Consider the following 14,505-nt stretch of genomic DNA (forward strand, 5'->3'; position numbering starts at 1 on the left):
GCGAAACTGTCATATTTCTAGCCAAAATTTTAGTTTTCTGTATATTTACTTTAAATCCAGAAACCTTCCCATATTGTGTTATTATCTCCATCAGGTCCACAACAGAGTTCTCTGGCTGGGTCACTGTAACAACCAGATCATCTGCAAATGCTCTCAATCTGTAATCCTGATCTCCAACTTGTATCCCCTTAATTTTTTCCGAATTCCGAATCTTAACCAATAATATCTCTAATGTTAATATAAATAACAAGGGCGATAGCGGACACCCTTGCCTTGTGCCCTTCTCAATATTACATACTGTTGTCAAACTATTGTTAACTATAATTCGGGCAGTTTGTTTTTGGTATAATGCCCTAATCGGTTGTAAAAATTTTTCCCCAAAATCCATTTTGTCTAAAACTTTTAACAAAAATTGCCAGTTCAATTGATCAAAAGCCTTTTCAGCATCTAAAAAGATTAGCGCAGCAGAGATCTGGTTGTGCCTTTCCAAAAACTCTAACACATCAACTATATGTCTCACATTAGTTTTCATTTGTCTTCCACTAATAAACCCCGTTTGGTCCCCATGAATCACCTGTTGCAGAACCCTCATCAGTCTATTAGCCAAAACCTTAGCAAATATCTTATAATCTGTATTTAAAAGCGATATCGGTCTGTAATTTTTAACTAAAGTAGCATCCTGGTCTTCCTTCAGAATCAAAGAGATAAAAGCTGTTCTCCGAGACGGGGGCACCTTTCCCCCCCTCTGGATTGTCTGGAACAGTTCCTTTAATGGTTTTATCATCTCTAATTGTAAGTTTTTATAATAGGCCGCAGTCAAGCCATCAGTGCCTGGTGCTTTATCCACCTTCAGTTCCTTAATAGCTGTAAAAATTTCTTCTTCTGTAATCAGCTGGTAAATCCCCTCTTTTTGTACTTGCGTAAGAACCGGGATGCTAGCCTTCTCCAAATACGTATCAATATCTTTTGCATTAATGTCCTCTTTAGTATATAATTTCGAATAAAAATCCACAAAGGCATCCTTAATAAGATTCTGTTGATACACAACCCTTCCTTTATACTCAATCTTATCTATATTAGATGCCCTTTGTTTTTTCCTCAGTCTATAAGCCAACCATCTGCCTGGCTTATTAGCATTGCAAAAAGTATTATGCCTAGCAAACCGCAGATTGGTCGCCACTTGATCAGCCATTAATTTATCAAATTGTCCTCGTAACAGTCTAATAGCCTCCTTGATCTTCACCTCCTCTGGGTTCAAAATCAAAGCCTTTTCTTTTTCCTTTATTTCATTCTCCAGTTCTTTCCTTCTAGTTTCCACTGCACGTCTATGTCTATTATTCATATATATCAACACCCCTCTCATATAGGCCTTGCTAGCATCCCAAACCATATCCATAGAGGTACCCTTATTCATATTCATCTCAAAAAAATCCTTCATCCGCTGTTTGCATTCTTCCACATTTCTCTGATTTCTAAACAAATTCTCATTTACGCGCCATGAGCGTCTATCTCCTCTTTCCTTATCAATCTCCAACCACACTGGACTGTGATCAGAGATAATTCTTGGGCAGATTTTCACCTTTTTAGTTCTCAAAAGAAGATCATTAGTCACCAAAATAAAATCAATCCTCGAAAAAGATTGGTGTCTATCAGAATAAAATGTATAATCCTTCTCCCGCAAATGTCTCTCACGCCAAATATCTCGTAATTCCAGGTCATCCTTCATTTCAAAAAAAGATTTAGGCAGTCTAGCGTGACTTGGAATGCGTTTAAAGGCTCCAGCCTTATCCAACTGTACATCCATAACTCCATTCCAGTCCCCCATAAAAATAAAGGATTTATAATCCAACTGGGTAAGCTTTGTATGAAGTAAACTAAAAAAGTCAGCTTGTTGTTGATTTGGAGCATATAATCCAACTAAAAGCGTCTTTTTACCTTCAAACAACAGCTCGATCATAACATATCTTCCATGCTTATCTGCTTCAATTAGGTCCGCTGTTAAGGCACTTTTAACATAAACAACCACTCCATTTTTCTTATTCTCTGCAGAAGCAACAAATTGCGTACCCAGCCTCGAGTTCAATAAATACTTTTGATCCAAAACTCTAATATGCGTTTCTTGCAGGCATATAACATCTATCTTAAATTGTTTTAAATATTGAAAAACTTTCTTCCTCTTCTGCGGTGAGTTTAGTCCATTAACATTCCAGGTTAAAAATTTAGTTGCCATGTATATCCCCGAAAAGCTCTTGGACCACAGCTTTGATAGGACTGGTTACTTTAGGCCGTGCTCCTCCCACAGCTTGGCTATGAATGCGTTGTGAAGAATCTGAAGACTTTTGCTGATCATGTTCTTTTATTTTCTTTGCTCGTTTTAAAGCAGCACGCATCACTCTTTGCTCTCTAGGATCATCCAAAGAGATTATAGCTTGATCTCCTCCAGCACCATTTTCCTCTGTTTCCTCCTCTTGTTGTTCTTCTTCTCCAGATCCCTTTCCAGCTTCCAGGAGCGTTAATGGGGTTGCTTTTAAGACATTATTGTAGAAATCACGTGCTTGTTTCACAGTAATCAGCCTATACCTTTTACCTTCATACATCACCATCAGCCCCTCTGGAATCTCCCATCTAAACCTTATATCTCTTTGCTTGAGCTCTTGCACAAGAAATGTATAGTCCTTTCTTCCCCTTAAAATCCTTGGAGGAATTTCTTTTAAAACCAAGACTTCTTGTTCAGCAATCACAACCTTAGCATCATAGGCAGCTTGTATAACTTGATCTCTAATTTCTCTTTTTGCAAAATAAACCACCACATCTCTAGGCAACTTTCTCTGTCTGGCAATCCATGAATTCACCCGAAACACTTTATCCATAGCTGCTCTTATTTCAGATGCTGGCTGGTTCAATACCCCTTCGAGAGCCTCAGAGATCAGCTGCTTTAAATCTTCTTTAACATTCTCTTTTAAGCCTCTAATTCTGACAGCAAACTGCATCTGGTAATATTGGGCATGGCTTAACTCCCTTTCCAACTTGCCTCTTTCAATTTCATTCTCCCGTGCTTTTACTTCTAGTATAGCATTCCTTTGAGCCAAATCATCCACTTTTTCATCTAAATCTTCCACACATTCCGCCACTTTATGCACTGAAGTCAAAATGTCTACCTTCATCACGCTGTACTTCTGTTCCATCCTCTCTTCCATTCTTTCCTCAAATTTCTCCAATTTCTCCTCCATCTGTGCAAATTTATCAGCAATTGATTGATTAATTGATTCCAAAAGTACCTGGGCATGTTTATCCAAGGCATCTCGCAAATCCTTCGATGTCAGCACTTCAGGAGGGTGCAATGCCTGTAGTGATGATTGTTGCACCGGCGAGGATCCTCCACTCCGAAGAGTTTTAGAGGGAGGTTTAGCCGCCATCTTTTAATCCTCAATTATGACGCACTTTCAATTAAAGTTTAAAAAGTCCAACAAGTTAGAGAGTACAGTAAAATAGTCCTCTTCACCTTTTCCTCTTGTACCGCTCTGCCTGCTCCTTTAAATCATAGTCCTTTCTTCAGGCAGGGATGGTTCGCAGACGCCTGGCTCTGCTCCAGGAAGTTCGGAGCAGAGACGACGGCCAGCTGGGAGCAACCCAGGCTTCGGGGGAGTTCGATCCTTCAGCCGCCCAAGCTCGAAGCTCAGGCGGCCTCAGAGAACTCTACCCCTACCTGGGGCCTCACCCCCTCCTCTTCTCCCGAGGAGGGGGCTTCAATTTCGCCCGAACAGCTGATCGGCGCTGTTTCGGGTGAAAAAACAAACAGCTGAGCCGCGGGCAGCCAGGGGAGGCTGTCTTCGGCGCCGCGCCGCCAGCGGAAGTCCCCTGGATTTGACAATTTTTGTCCACCTATCCAGTCCTTTCCAAAGACCTAGGATAAGCAGTTGTTGCTGTTTGATGGTGTTAAAGGTATGGTTAATGTAAGCTGTTTTTTTCTTTGTTTTGGAAAATGAAAGGAGTGTGTGTGTGTGTGTGTTTGTGTGTGTTTGTGTATGCAGGCATGCACACACATACATATGTACATGTGTACGTTTATGTGTGATAATAGTTTAAAAAAAAAATCTGAGACACAGCAGTATAAATTAAGTATGCGTGTATTCACAGAACACAACAGAAATCATTTGTTAAACAACAAGGGACCCAAGGTGATTCTGTGATATTAAAGTAACCTAAGATATCCCTAAACTGTTGTTTCATAATTAGAAACTCTAAATTAATCCTGTTATTTCTGAATAGTGAATTAGATAGCAAATACAAGTTTGTTTTGTTACATGTAAGTAAATTAATATTGGCTGAGATATTTTCTCATCATTCTAATCATTAGGTTGAAAAAAAAAATGTAGCTACTGTAAATTGTTCCAGATGTTGATATAAAAAGAGGTTTCCAGCATTATTCAGTATTTTTCTTTTTTGACATGCTATATACCGTATATACTTGAGTATAAGCCGAATTTTTCAGCCCACTTTTTGGGCTGAAAAACTCCACTTCGGCTTATACTCCAGTCAACAAAAAAATTTTACCGAGGACTTGCGCGCGGCCGAGGCTTCGGTGCTTCCCTCCAGAGGAAGAAGGCGCTGGATGCGGCCGGCTCTGCGGGGAAGGGGGAGCGGCGGCGGGGGCGACGGAAAAGCCACAAAAACGGTAGGAGAGATGCTGACTGGCGGCGGCCTCGGAGGAGGCTGAGGGGGAGGAGGGAGGGAAGGGTGACCGGGCGGGGGAGGGGGGGGTGAGCCAGAAGGAAAAGGGAAAGTCATCCCGCAGAGCGGTTGCGAAAAGAGGGAGGAGATAAGCCAGCCCGGTACCTGGATCCGCTTCCTGTGTCTCCTCTGCTCTGCCATGATGTCCCCGTTTTGGTCTCCTGGTGACGTGGGGCTGAGCCGGAAAAGGGGGAGGGGGAGACCGAGGGAGGGAGGAAAGAAGAGAGAGAGAGAGATGAGCTAGCGTCAGCCAGCGGTGTCACGTGGGGCAGCAAGCCATTAGGAGCCCTTGGGGAGGCAGCGCAGTCTGGCCGCTGGGCTTGTGTGTGTGTGTGTGTCCCATCTGCAAAGCTTCCGAGGAAGGAGAAGCGGGATACTGGTTGGGGGGGGAGCGGCAAAAGCGGGGGGGGGGAGAGAGAAACGGCTCCGCCTTTGGTTCCCCCTCCTAAAGCACAGGGGCGCTAGAGAAAGTTTGGAGTTGGGTAAGGAAGGGCAAAATTCAGGAAGAAAAGCGGGGCGGCAGGCAAACGGGAGACCTGTACAAGGGGGAAGGGGAACTCTCTGCTTTGTGTGTGTGTGTGTGTGTGTGGCCCATCTGCAAAGCTGCCGAGGAAGGAGAAGTGGGATACTGGTTGGGTGGGGGAGCGGCAAAAGCGGGGGGGGGAAAGAGAAATGGCTCCGCCTTTGGTTCCCCCTCCTAAAGCACAGGGGCGCTAGAGAAAGTTTGGAGTTGGGTAAGGAAGCGCAAAATTCAGGAAGAAAAGCGGGGTGGCAGGCAAACGGGAGACCTGTACAAGGGGGAAGGGGAACTCTCTGCTTTGTGTGTGTGTGTGTGTGTGTGTGTGTGTGTGTGTGTGGCCCATCTGCAAAGCTGCCGAGGAAGGAGAAGTGGGATACTGGTTGGGTGGGGGAGCGGCAAAAGCGGGGGGGGAAGAGAAACGGCTCCGCCTTTGGTTCCCCCTCCTAAAGCACAGGGGCGCTAGAGAAAGTTTGGAGTTGGGTAAGGAAGCGCAAAATTCAGGAAGAAAAGCGGGGCGGCAGGCAAACGGGAGACCTGTACAAGGGGGAAGGGAAACTCTCTGCTTTGTGTGTGTGTGTGTGTGTGTGTGTGTGGCCCATCTGCAAAGCTGCCGAGGAAGGAGAAGCAGGATACTGGTTGGGGGGGAGCGGCAAAAGCGGGGGGGGGGAAAGAGAAACGGCTCCGCCTTTGGTTCCCCCTCCTAAAGCACAGGGGCGCTAGAGAAAGTTTGGAGTTGGGTAAGGAAGCGCAAAATTCAGGAAGAAAAGCGGGGTGGCAGGCAAACGGGAGACCTGTACAAGGGGGAAGGGGAACTCTCTGCTTTGTGTGTGTGTGTGTGTGTGTGTGTGTGTGTGTGTGTCCCATCTGCAAAGCTTCCGAGGAAGGAGAAGCGGGATACTGGTTGGGGGGGAGCGGCAAAAGCGGGGGGGGGGAGAGAGAAACGGCTCCGCCTTTGGTTCCCCCTCCTAAAGCACAGGGGCGCTAGAGAAAGTTTGGAGTTGGGTAAGGAAGGGCAAAATTCAGGAAGAAAAGCGGGGCGGCAGGCAAACGGGAGACCTGTACAAGGGGGAAGGGGAACTCTCTGCTTTGTGTGTGTGTGTGTGTGTGTGGCCCATCTGCAAAGCTGCCGAGGAAGGAGAAGTGGGATACTGGTTGGGTGGGGGAGCGGCAAAAGCGGGGGGGAAAAAGAGAAATGGCTCCGCCTTTGGTTCCCCCTCCTAAAGCACAGGGGCGCTAGAGAAAGTTTGGAGTTGGGTAAGGAAGCGCAAAATTCAGGAAGAAAAGCGGGGTGGCAGGCAAACGGGAGACCTGTACAAGGGGGAAGGGGAACTCTCTGCTTTGTGTGTGTGTGTGTGTGTGTGTGTGTGTGTGTGTGGCCCATCTGCAAAGCTGCCGAGGAAGGAGAAGTGGGATACTGGTTGGGTGGGGGAGCGGCAAAAGCGGGGGGGGGAAGAGAAACGGCTCCGCCTTTGGTTCCCCCTCCTAAAGCACAGGGGCGCTAGAGAAAGTTTGGAGTTGGGTAAGGAAGCGCAAAATTCAGGAAGAAAAGCGGGGTGGCAGGCAAACGGGAGACCTGTACAAGGGGGAAGGGGAACTCTCTGCTTTGTGTGTGTGTGTGTGTGTGTGTGTGTGTGTGTGTGTGTGGCCCATCTGCAAAGCTGCCGAGGAAGGAGAAGTGGGATACTGGTTGGGTGGGGGAGCGGCAAAAGCGGGGGGGGAAGAGAAACGGCTCCGCCTTTGGTTCCCCCTCCTAAAGCACAGGGGCGCTAGAGAAAGTTTGGAGTTGGGTAAGGAAGCGCAAAATTCAGGAAGAAAAGCGGGGTGGCAGGCAAACGGGAGACCTGTACAAGGAGGAAGGGGAACTCTCTGCTTTGTTTGTGTGTGTGTGTGTGTGTGTGTGTGTGTGTGGCCCATCTGCAAAGCTGCCGAGGAAGGAGAAGTGGAGGAGGCAGTGGCGGCGGAGGCGGCCGCAGCACCGGCAGCCTTCCGCTTTTGCCGCTTTTGTGTGTGCGTGTGTGTGTGTCCCATCTGCAAAGCTGCCAAGGAAGGAGACACACAAAGACACACAAAAGCGGCAAAAGCGGAAGGCTGCCGGTGCTGCGGCCGCCTCCGCCGCCGCCACTGCCTCCTCCATTTCTCCTTCCTCGGCAGCTTTGCAGATGGGCCACACACACACACACACACACAAAGCAGAGAGTTCCCCTTCCCCCTTGTACAGGTCTCCCGTTTGCCTGCCACCCCGCTTTTCTTCCTGAATTTTGCGCTTCCTTACCCAACTCCAAACTTTCTCTAGCGCCCCTGTGCTTTAGGAGGGGGAACCAAAGGCGGAGCCGTTTCTCTTCCCCCCCCCCGCTTTTGCCGCTCCCCCCCAACCAGTATCCTGCTTCTCCTTCCTCGGAAGTTTTGCAGATGGGACACACACACACGCACAAACAAAAGCGGCAAAAGCGGGGGGGGAGAAAGAAACACCTTGTTCTCTCGTCTCAGCGGAGACTTGTTTCGGGGGATCCAGCCTCTGTCACCCCCTTCTCTCAGCTGGGCAGCTGACAGAAAGGGGCGGCAGAAGCTGCATCCCCCGAAAGAAGTCTTCGCCGAGAAAATGGGCGCTGAGATTTTCTCGGCGAAGACTCACCTTCTCCCGTTCATCACATTCTTCGGTAAAGAGATTCACTCGATCCATGGTTTCAAGGTTGGGGTAGAGAAATCCCGGTTTGTTTCAAGAAACCGGGGTGGTTTATGAGCCTATAGATTTTAGACTTTGCATCTTGTTTTGCTTCCTCGGTTCCCACGAAGCCCGAAATTCTTTTTTTCCCCCTCTGGTTTCTGCCCAACTGTCAACTCGTGGTAAAACAAACAAACAGAAAGCCCCCCCCCTCTCTCTCTCTCTCTCTAACGAATTGAACAGGCACCCAAGCTATCAGGTGATGGCGTTCACGCTTGGGTGTTTGCGCGGATCAGAAACGGAAGGAGAAATTCATTTCTGCTTGCAATTCACTATCTCGGGCATCCCTGAGAGAAGAGAGCTTTTAAAGAAGCAGCTGCAAAATTCGTTCATCCTCATCCTCTTCCTCATCCTCATCTCCTCTCTCTCTCTCTCTCTCTCTCTCTCTCTCTGTGTGTGTGTGTGTGTGTGTGTGTGTGTGTGTGGTGTGTTATCTCGAACCAGATGGGATGGCAAAGTCAAATGCAAATGGGGATCTTGCAGATCTTGCCCTGCCTTTCACCCCACGGTTACCTTCTGTTCTTGATGAGCTCACGAGTGCTCAAGGACAAAATAGGGCAGGGCAGAGCCGGCAGTTAAAAATAGGATGCAGATAAAAGGAAAGGTAAGGAGGGGTTCAGGTTGAGAGGAGAGGCTGCATAGCCTTAGTGTAACTCCTGTTTGGGCTGACTGGGTTGCCTCCGATGGGCTCTGACAGTGGAACACAATGGAATAGAAAATATGGAATGGAATGGAACAGAACGTAGAACAGAACAGAACAGAACAGAACAGAACAGAACAGAACAGAACAGAACAGAACAGAATAGAATAGAATAGAATAGAATAGAAAAGAAATATAGAAAGTGAATGGAATAGAATAGAATAGAATAGAAATATAGAAAGTGAATAGAATAGAATAGAATAGAATAGAATAGAAATATAGAAAGTGAATGGAATAGAATAGAATAGAATAGAATAGAATAGAATAGAATAGAATAGAATAGAATAGAATAGAATAGAATAGAATAGAAATATAGAAAGTGAATGGAATAGAATAGAATAGAATAGAATAGAATAGAATAGAATAGAATAGAATAGAATAGAATAGAATAGAATAGAATAGAATAGAATAGAAATATAGAAAGTGAATGGAATAGAATAGAATAGAATAGAATAGAATAGAATAGAATAGAATAGAATAGAAATATAGAAAGTGAATGGAATAGAATAGAATAGAATAGAATAGAATAGAATAGAATAGAATAGAATAGAATAGAATAGAATAGAAATATAGAAAGTGAATAGAATAGAATAGAATAGAAATATAGAAAGTGAATGGAATAGAATAGAATAGAATAGAAATATAGAAAGTGAATAGAATAGAATAGAATAGAATAGAATAGAATAGAATAGAATAGAAATATAGAAAGTGAATAGAATAGAATAGAATAGAATAGAATAGAATTATAGAAAGTGAATGGAATAGAATAGAATAGAATAGAAATATAGAAAGTGAATAGAATAGAATAGAATAGAATAGAATAGAATAGAATAGAATAGAATAGAATAGAATAGAATAGAATAGAGCTGGAAGGGACCTTGGAGGTCTTCTAGTCTAGCCCCTTGCTCAAGCAGGAGGACCTATACCAGTGGTGGTGAACCTATGGCACGCCTGCCAGAGGTGGCACTCAGAGCCCTCTCTGTTGGCACGTGCGCCACCACCGCTGCCAGCAGCAGGTCCTTGTCGGTTGGTGGACTGGAAGAAAAGGGAGGGGGAAGCATTTTACATGCGTGCATGCGCACACGGGGCCACGAGCAGGCACATGCTGCAAAGGGGGCGGGGCTAGTGCCTGCGTGATACTCACTAGCCCAGCCCCGTTCTCACGTGGTGCGGTGCCTTGTATCTGCACCCTGCGGCGCGGCGGTTGGCATTTTTGTGCCTTGCGGTACGGTGGCCCATTTTTTGCTCCCCCTTTTTTTCGTGCCAGAGGCGGCACTCAGAGGCGCCTCCCTGTCCCCTCCCCCGAGGGCACCAGAATGCCGATGCTGCCTTGGCACTTTGTGATAAACAAGTGGGTTTTGGCTTGCGGTTTGGGCACTCGGTCTCTAAAAGTTTCGCCACCACTGACCGATACCATCTCAGACAGGTGAATGTCCAGTCTCTTCTTAAAAACCTCCAGTGATGGAGCACTCTTGATTTCTGGTGGCAAGCTGTTCCACTGGGCAGCTGAGAGAAAGGGGCGGCAGAAGCTGCATCCCCCGAAAGAAGTCTTCGCCGAGAAAATGGGCGCTGAGACGCCTCATTCTCTCGCTCAGCGGAGACTTCTTTCGCGAGATCCAGCCTCTGCCATGCTGCACCGAGAGAACAGCAAGCCGCCCCATTCTCTCGGCAGAGCACTCCACCGCCCCATTCTCTCGGCGGCTTGCCAACCCGTTCTCTCATCTCAGCAGAGACGTCTTTCGGGGGATCCAGCCTCCAGCTGCTGCATTTCCCAGCCTCGGCTTATACTCGAGTCAATAACTTTTACCAGTTTTTTGGGGTAAAATTGGGGGTCTCGGCTTATACTCGAGTCGGCTTATACTCAAGTATATACGGTATATAATATAATATAATATAATGGTTCTCATTTTTTTAAAAAAAAAGATGGAAGCCATCACTGAAAAACAGTTTAAGCATAGATCAACCACTTTCTTTACAGACGTTCTGCTTTCTTACGTGTTATTACTTGAAGTTTCCCCTCCCCTTCCCCGTGTGTCTCTTTGTGTGTGTGCGCGTGCTAGAAAACCTGCCACTTCCTTATCTTAAAACCTGTAAATTTAGACTTAAAATATTGCAGAGTTATTACAATGTTTATATGAAAACTGCCATATAATCTCATACTTCAGACTCCATTCTCACCTCGACTCATTGCACTCAGAGAGTTAGTCCTGGCAAGAAATGCAGGAAAGCCATTTAGAGTTTTCAACATTATTTTCAAATACATTTTAGATTTTATTTGCAGTGGGAATTGCTTCTGATCCTTTGAATCCCAAATGCAGGAGGAAGACACAATCAACACAGCTGCCTTCCACAGAGGGCATACACCAGAGAGCCCAAGAAAAATGATAAAACCAGAGGAATTTGATTGGTCATATTAAGTGGTTTTCATATGCATCGGCTGATACATTAAATACTGTCATCCCCTGAGCTTATTAATTTATGAGAAACTTCTTCCAGAGTGAAGTAATTTATTTTTTCCTGTCTGTCTAATAGTAATGATTTTTCATTCATGTACTATGATAACAGATGGAGAATTTCCATCCAAGATGGAATCTAAGAAATACTTAAATTGAAATCACTTCTATATATTTAAAAAGACACAGAAGCCATAGACTTTGCATGTTACAATAGTGAAATTCATCTGCTGGTCCCTATCTGCTTGGCCTTTAATGAAACTGTAGCACACTATCAGACTCTGGATATTTTCCCGTGGTTTATGGCTGACCAGATTAAATTAATTTTCTAGTATGATATAATCATTCCCTTATGATTCATTTATATCAAGCTTTAGGTGGCAACTCACAGGTGCTAGAGCATCTTATGCTATCAAAAACAGCATTTATAATGTAACTCATCATATTCACATTAAAATCATATAGAAGGGCTGAAATAAATCTAAACTGTCAACAGTCATGAAATTTTGCAAAAGAATTCAAACTTCTTGAAGAGCTCTATTTCTGAATTTGAAAATTTTTATGTAATTTGAGATGAGATTGGAAGCATCTGAGAAGATTTAGCAACCTGGCAAGATTTTAGGCGGATGAGGAGGTATTTGACCACTCCATGGTGCCTTGGATCTAACATAATTGCCAACCTCTAATCTAAGACATCTTTATTCCGGTTCTTCAGCAAGGACAACCCAGTTCCATGCTTAGCAAATTGTTTTTCACAACAAATAAGGATGTAAGCTACAAAACTGAGAGAAAGCAAATTCAAAGTGGTCAAATGTCTATAATTTGCATTTGTTAGAAATTAAGTCTATGTCTTCACCCACAAATGAGCTTTAAGGTTCACTAACTAGGAACATTTCTTCAGTCTTTATATGCTGAAGCCTGCAAGCCTTCATATTCAACTTTCCTTCCTGTTCTTGGTGATGTCAAACTCTCCACCTGATTATTTAGTGATTTACCTGGATGTGCTCCAAGAATTGTGAGAATCACAAGGTTGTTAATTTTACTCTGCAGATTTTACATACTGCTATTTTAACGTCAACTCATATTTATATTTTATTATGCTAAACTATATGTTGTTTCCAAACAGTTGAAATTCTTCAGGGAAAAAAGAGTGGAGTATTCCTGGTTATTCATTCTTACTCAAAATGCTTAGCCACTAAAATAAGGCCAATGGTTTAAGACAATAAGAAGTTCTAAGCTCTGGATGATATGAGTTCATAAGGTTTGTTTCTACTCTCCTAATGAAATGGGGAATGTAATTATATTTCAACAGTTATAGATGTTTCTTAGTAATATATAAGACAAAGTCTATTGTTGGAAAGAGGAAATAAAGTGATATTTAAATCACAATTTAAATCACAATAGACAGTTGTGATGTTACTACATCACAGGCCAAATTTCATGTGTTTTTTTTTGTTAAGATAAAATATAATAAAAAAAAATCTTATAAAATTAAAAAAAAACCAAATCTTACCAATTCTCTGATTCCATATTGTTTCTCTACTTTAACTTTTAAGTGCCTGAAGCATTCCTCCATACGTTCATGGAAAGGACGAAGGCTGTCTGATACTCTTCTTTCATGAATCTTAATTCCAGCTCCAAGAAATGGAACCTAAAAAGCAACAAGAAAAAAATTTCAGTCATGCTATTTTATATTCCCCATGTCTCCAGAACATGTTGAACTGACTGCAGTTACAAAATGTGATTTGTAATATATTTGCCAGCTGACATTTTCTTCTTTCCTTTCAAACAGGTAGCAATACATCTTATTATGCTGTATAATATAATAAATAATTACAGAAGAGAGAAGTACTACCTTCCTGAAATAATATAATTAGAATTTTTTTGTTTCCTGTGCATAATGATATGCAATAAAGGTTTAAATAGGTGGATAATTTATGGTACTTCATATATTCTTAAGATGAAGAATGACAGAAAATACATCATATCTTCAGAATCTAGGCCAGGCCAGATTAATATGATTGGTGAAATGTACTATAAGCCAACAATTTACTCAACCATGGGTACATAGTGGACATTTTCACTGTGTTGCAAAGATTACATTGTAAGCATTTTCCTAAGTGATCAAAGCATTAGTAAGTTTAGAAGCAAAGCCAGTTCAACTGAAATTTCAAGCACAGTAGCATGGTTGTTTCTTCATTGTCATGTATGTGTCTATCTTCCTGGGAGGGATCAGCAAAGAACACCAGGAATGTATGCCAAGAGTACAGTATTTACTTCCAGAAAGATCATCCAAGGCCTGAAGGTCATCCCAGTTTTGCAAGCAAAACAAGCACACATCTATATTAAGTAGCAGCAGTATGGGATGATGCTGAAGATAGATGATCTCTTTAGTGACTATGGTGTGGGAGAAGCTTAATTGTACCTTTCCTGTGTTTTACCAAATCCCCACAAAAATAATAATAAATGATTGGTAATATAGTGCTAGATAAAGGGCTTCAGGTCAGGTACCACTCAGTCTGTCACAGATAAGGACATGAGAATATTCCAGAATAATAATAATTTGTATGATAGCAATAGCACTTAGACTTATATACCACTTCACAGTGCTTTACAGCCCTCTCTAAGTGGTTTACAGAGTCAGTCTATTGCTCTCAACAATCTGGGTCCTCATTTTACCGACCTCAGAAGGATGAAAGGCTGAGTCAATCTTTAGCCGGTGAGAATTAAACAGCTGAACTGCAGGGAAGCTGGCAGACAGCAGAAGTAGCCTGCAGTACTGCATTCTAACCACTGCACCATCATGGTTCACCATGATATGGCTAGATTAGAGCTGGACAGACTGACTTCAGGTTGAAGGATAAAACAAGACTGTATATTCTCCCCTTATTTATTCAATATCTTATATGTTGAATATATTTTGAGAGAGACTGGATGGGAAGAAGATGGGTAGGTTTTTAAAACTGGAGGACAAAACATTAATAACCTACACCATGCTAATGACACTACTCTGATAGTTGAAAATGCAAGTGATCTGCAAGCTCTTGTAATGAAAGTCAAGGAGCAATGTGAAGAAATGGGATTAAAATTAAATATAAATAAGACTAAATAATAGGTACTGCAAATAACTATTATTCAAGTGTTGGATAATTTCTGCCTTTTAGAATAAACTAACAATAATACATAAAGGACACATCAGTCAAGAAATATGCTGCATACTCTCAATTGATAGAGTAGCAGATTTGGAAAAAATACTCAGATGCCATGATGTATCTATGCCTACAAATATTAGAACTGTGCATTCAATGATTTTCCCTGTGACACTCTAGGAAAGTAAAAATTGTACTTTGAAGACACAAACTAGAAAGAGCATTAGCAC

The 14,505-nt window shown here is 43.2% G+C and overlaps 2 protein-coding genes across 2 annotated transcripts in view; both read right to left on the bottom strand.

Annotated features, from left to right (window-relative positions):
• The window catches only part of DOCK2 (dedicator of cytokinesis 2), a 341,341-nt gene that overhangs the window by 18,573 nt on the left and 308,263 nt on the right, over positions 1 to 14,505 (bottom strand). Inside the window, exon 47 of the mRNA XM_083351346.1 lies at positions 12,640 to 12,777. Within this exon, the coding sequence (XP_083207472.1) occupies positions 12,640 to 12,777 (138 nt within the window). The remainder of the gene's footprint in view (positions 1 to 12,639; positions 12,778 to 14,505) is intronic.
• Positions 7,740 to 10,845, bottom strand: LOC310633403 (uncharacterized protein; the record flags this gene model as incomplete). The annotated part of the gene is made up of 3 exons (XM_083351109.1): positions 7,740 to 7,837; positions 7,884 to 9,567; positions 10,834 to 10,845. The coding sequence occupies 2 exons, from the start codon at positions 10,843 to 10,845 to the stop codon at positions 8,590 to 8,592; spliced, it is 990 nt and encodes a 329-aa protein (XP_083207235.1). The 3' UTR covers positions 7,740 to 7,837; positions 7,884 to 8,589.

Source organism: Vipera ursinii (assembly GCF_947247035.1).
Source record: "Vipera ursinii genome assembly, chromosome: 2".
Classification (NCBI taxonomy): Eukaryota; Metazoa; Chordata; class Lepidosauria; order Squamata; family Viperidae; genus Vipera; species Vipera ursinii.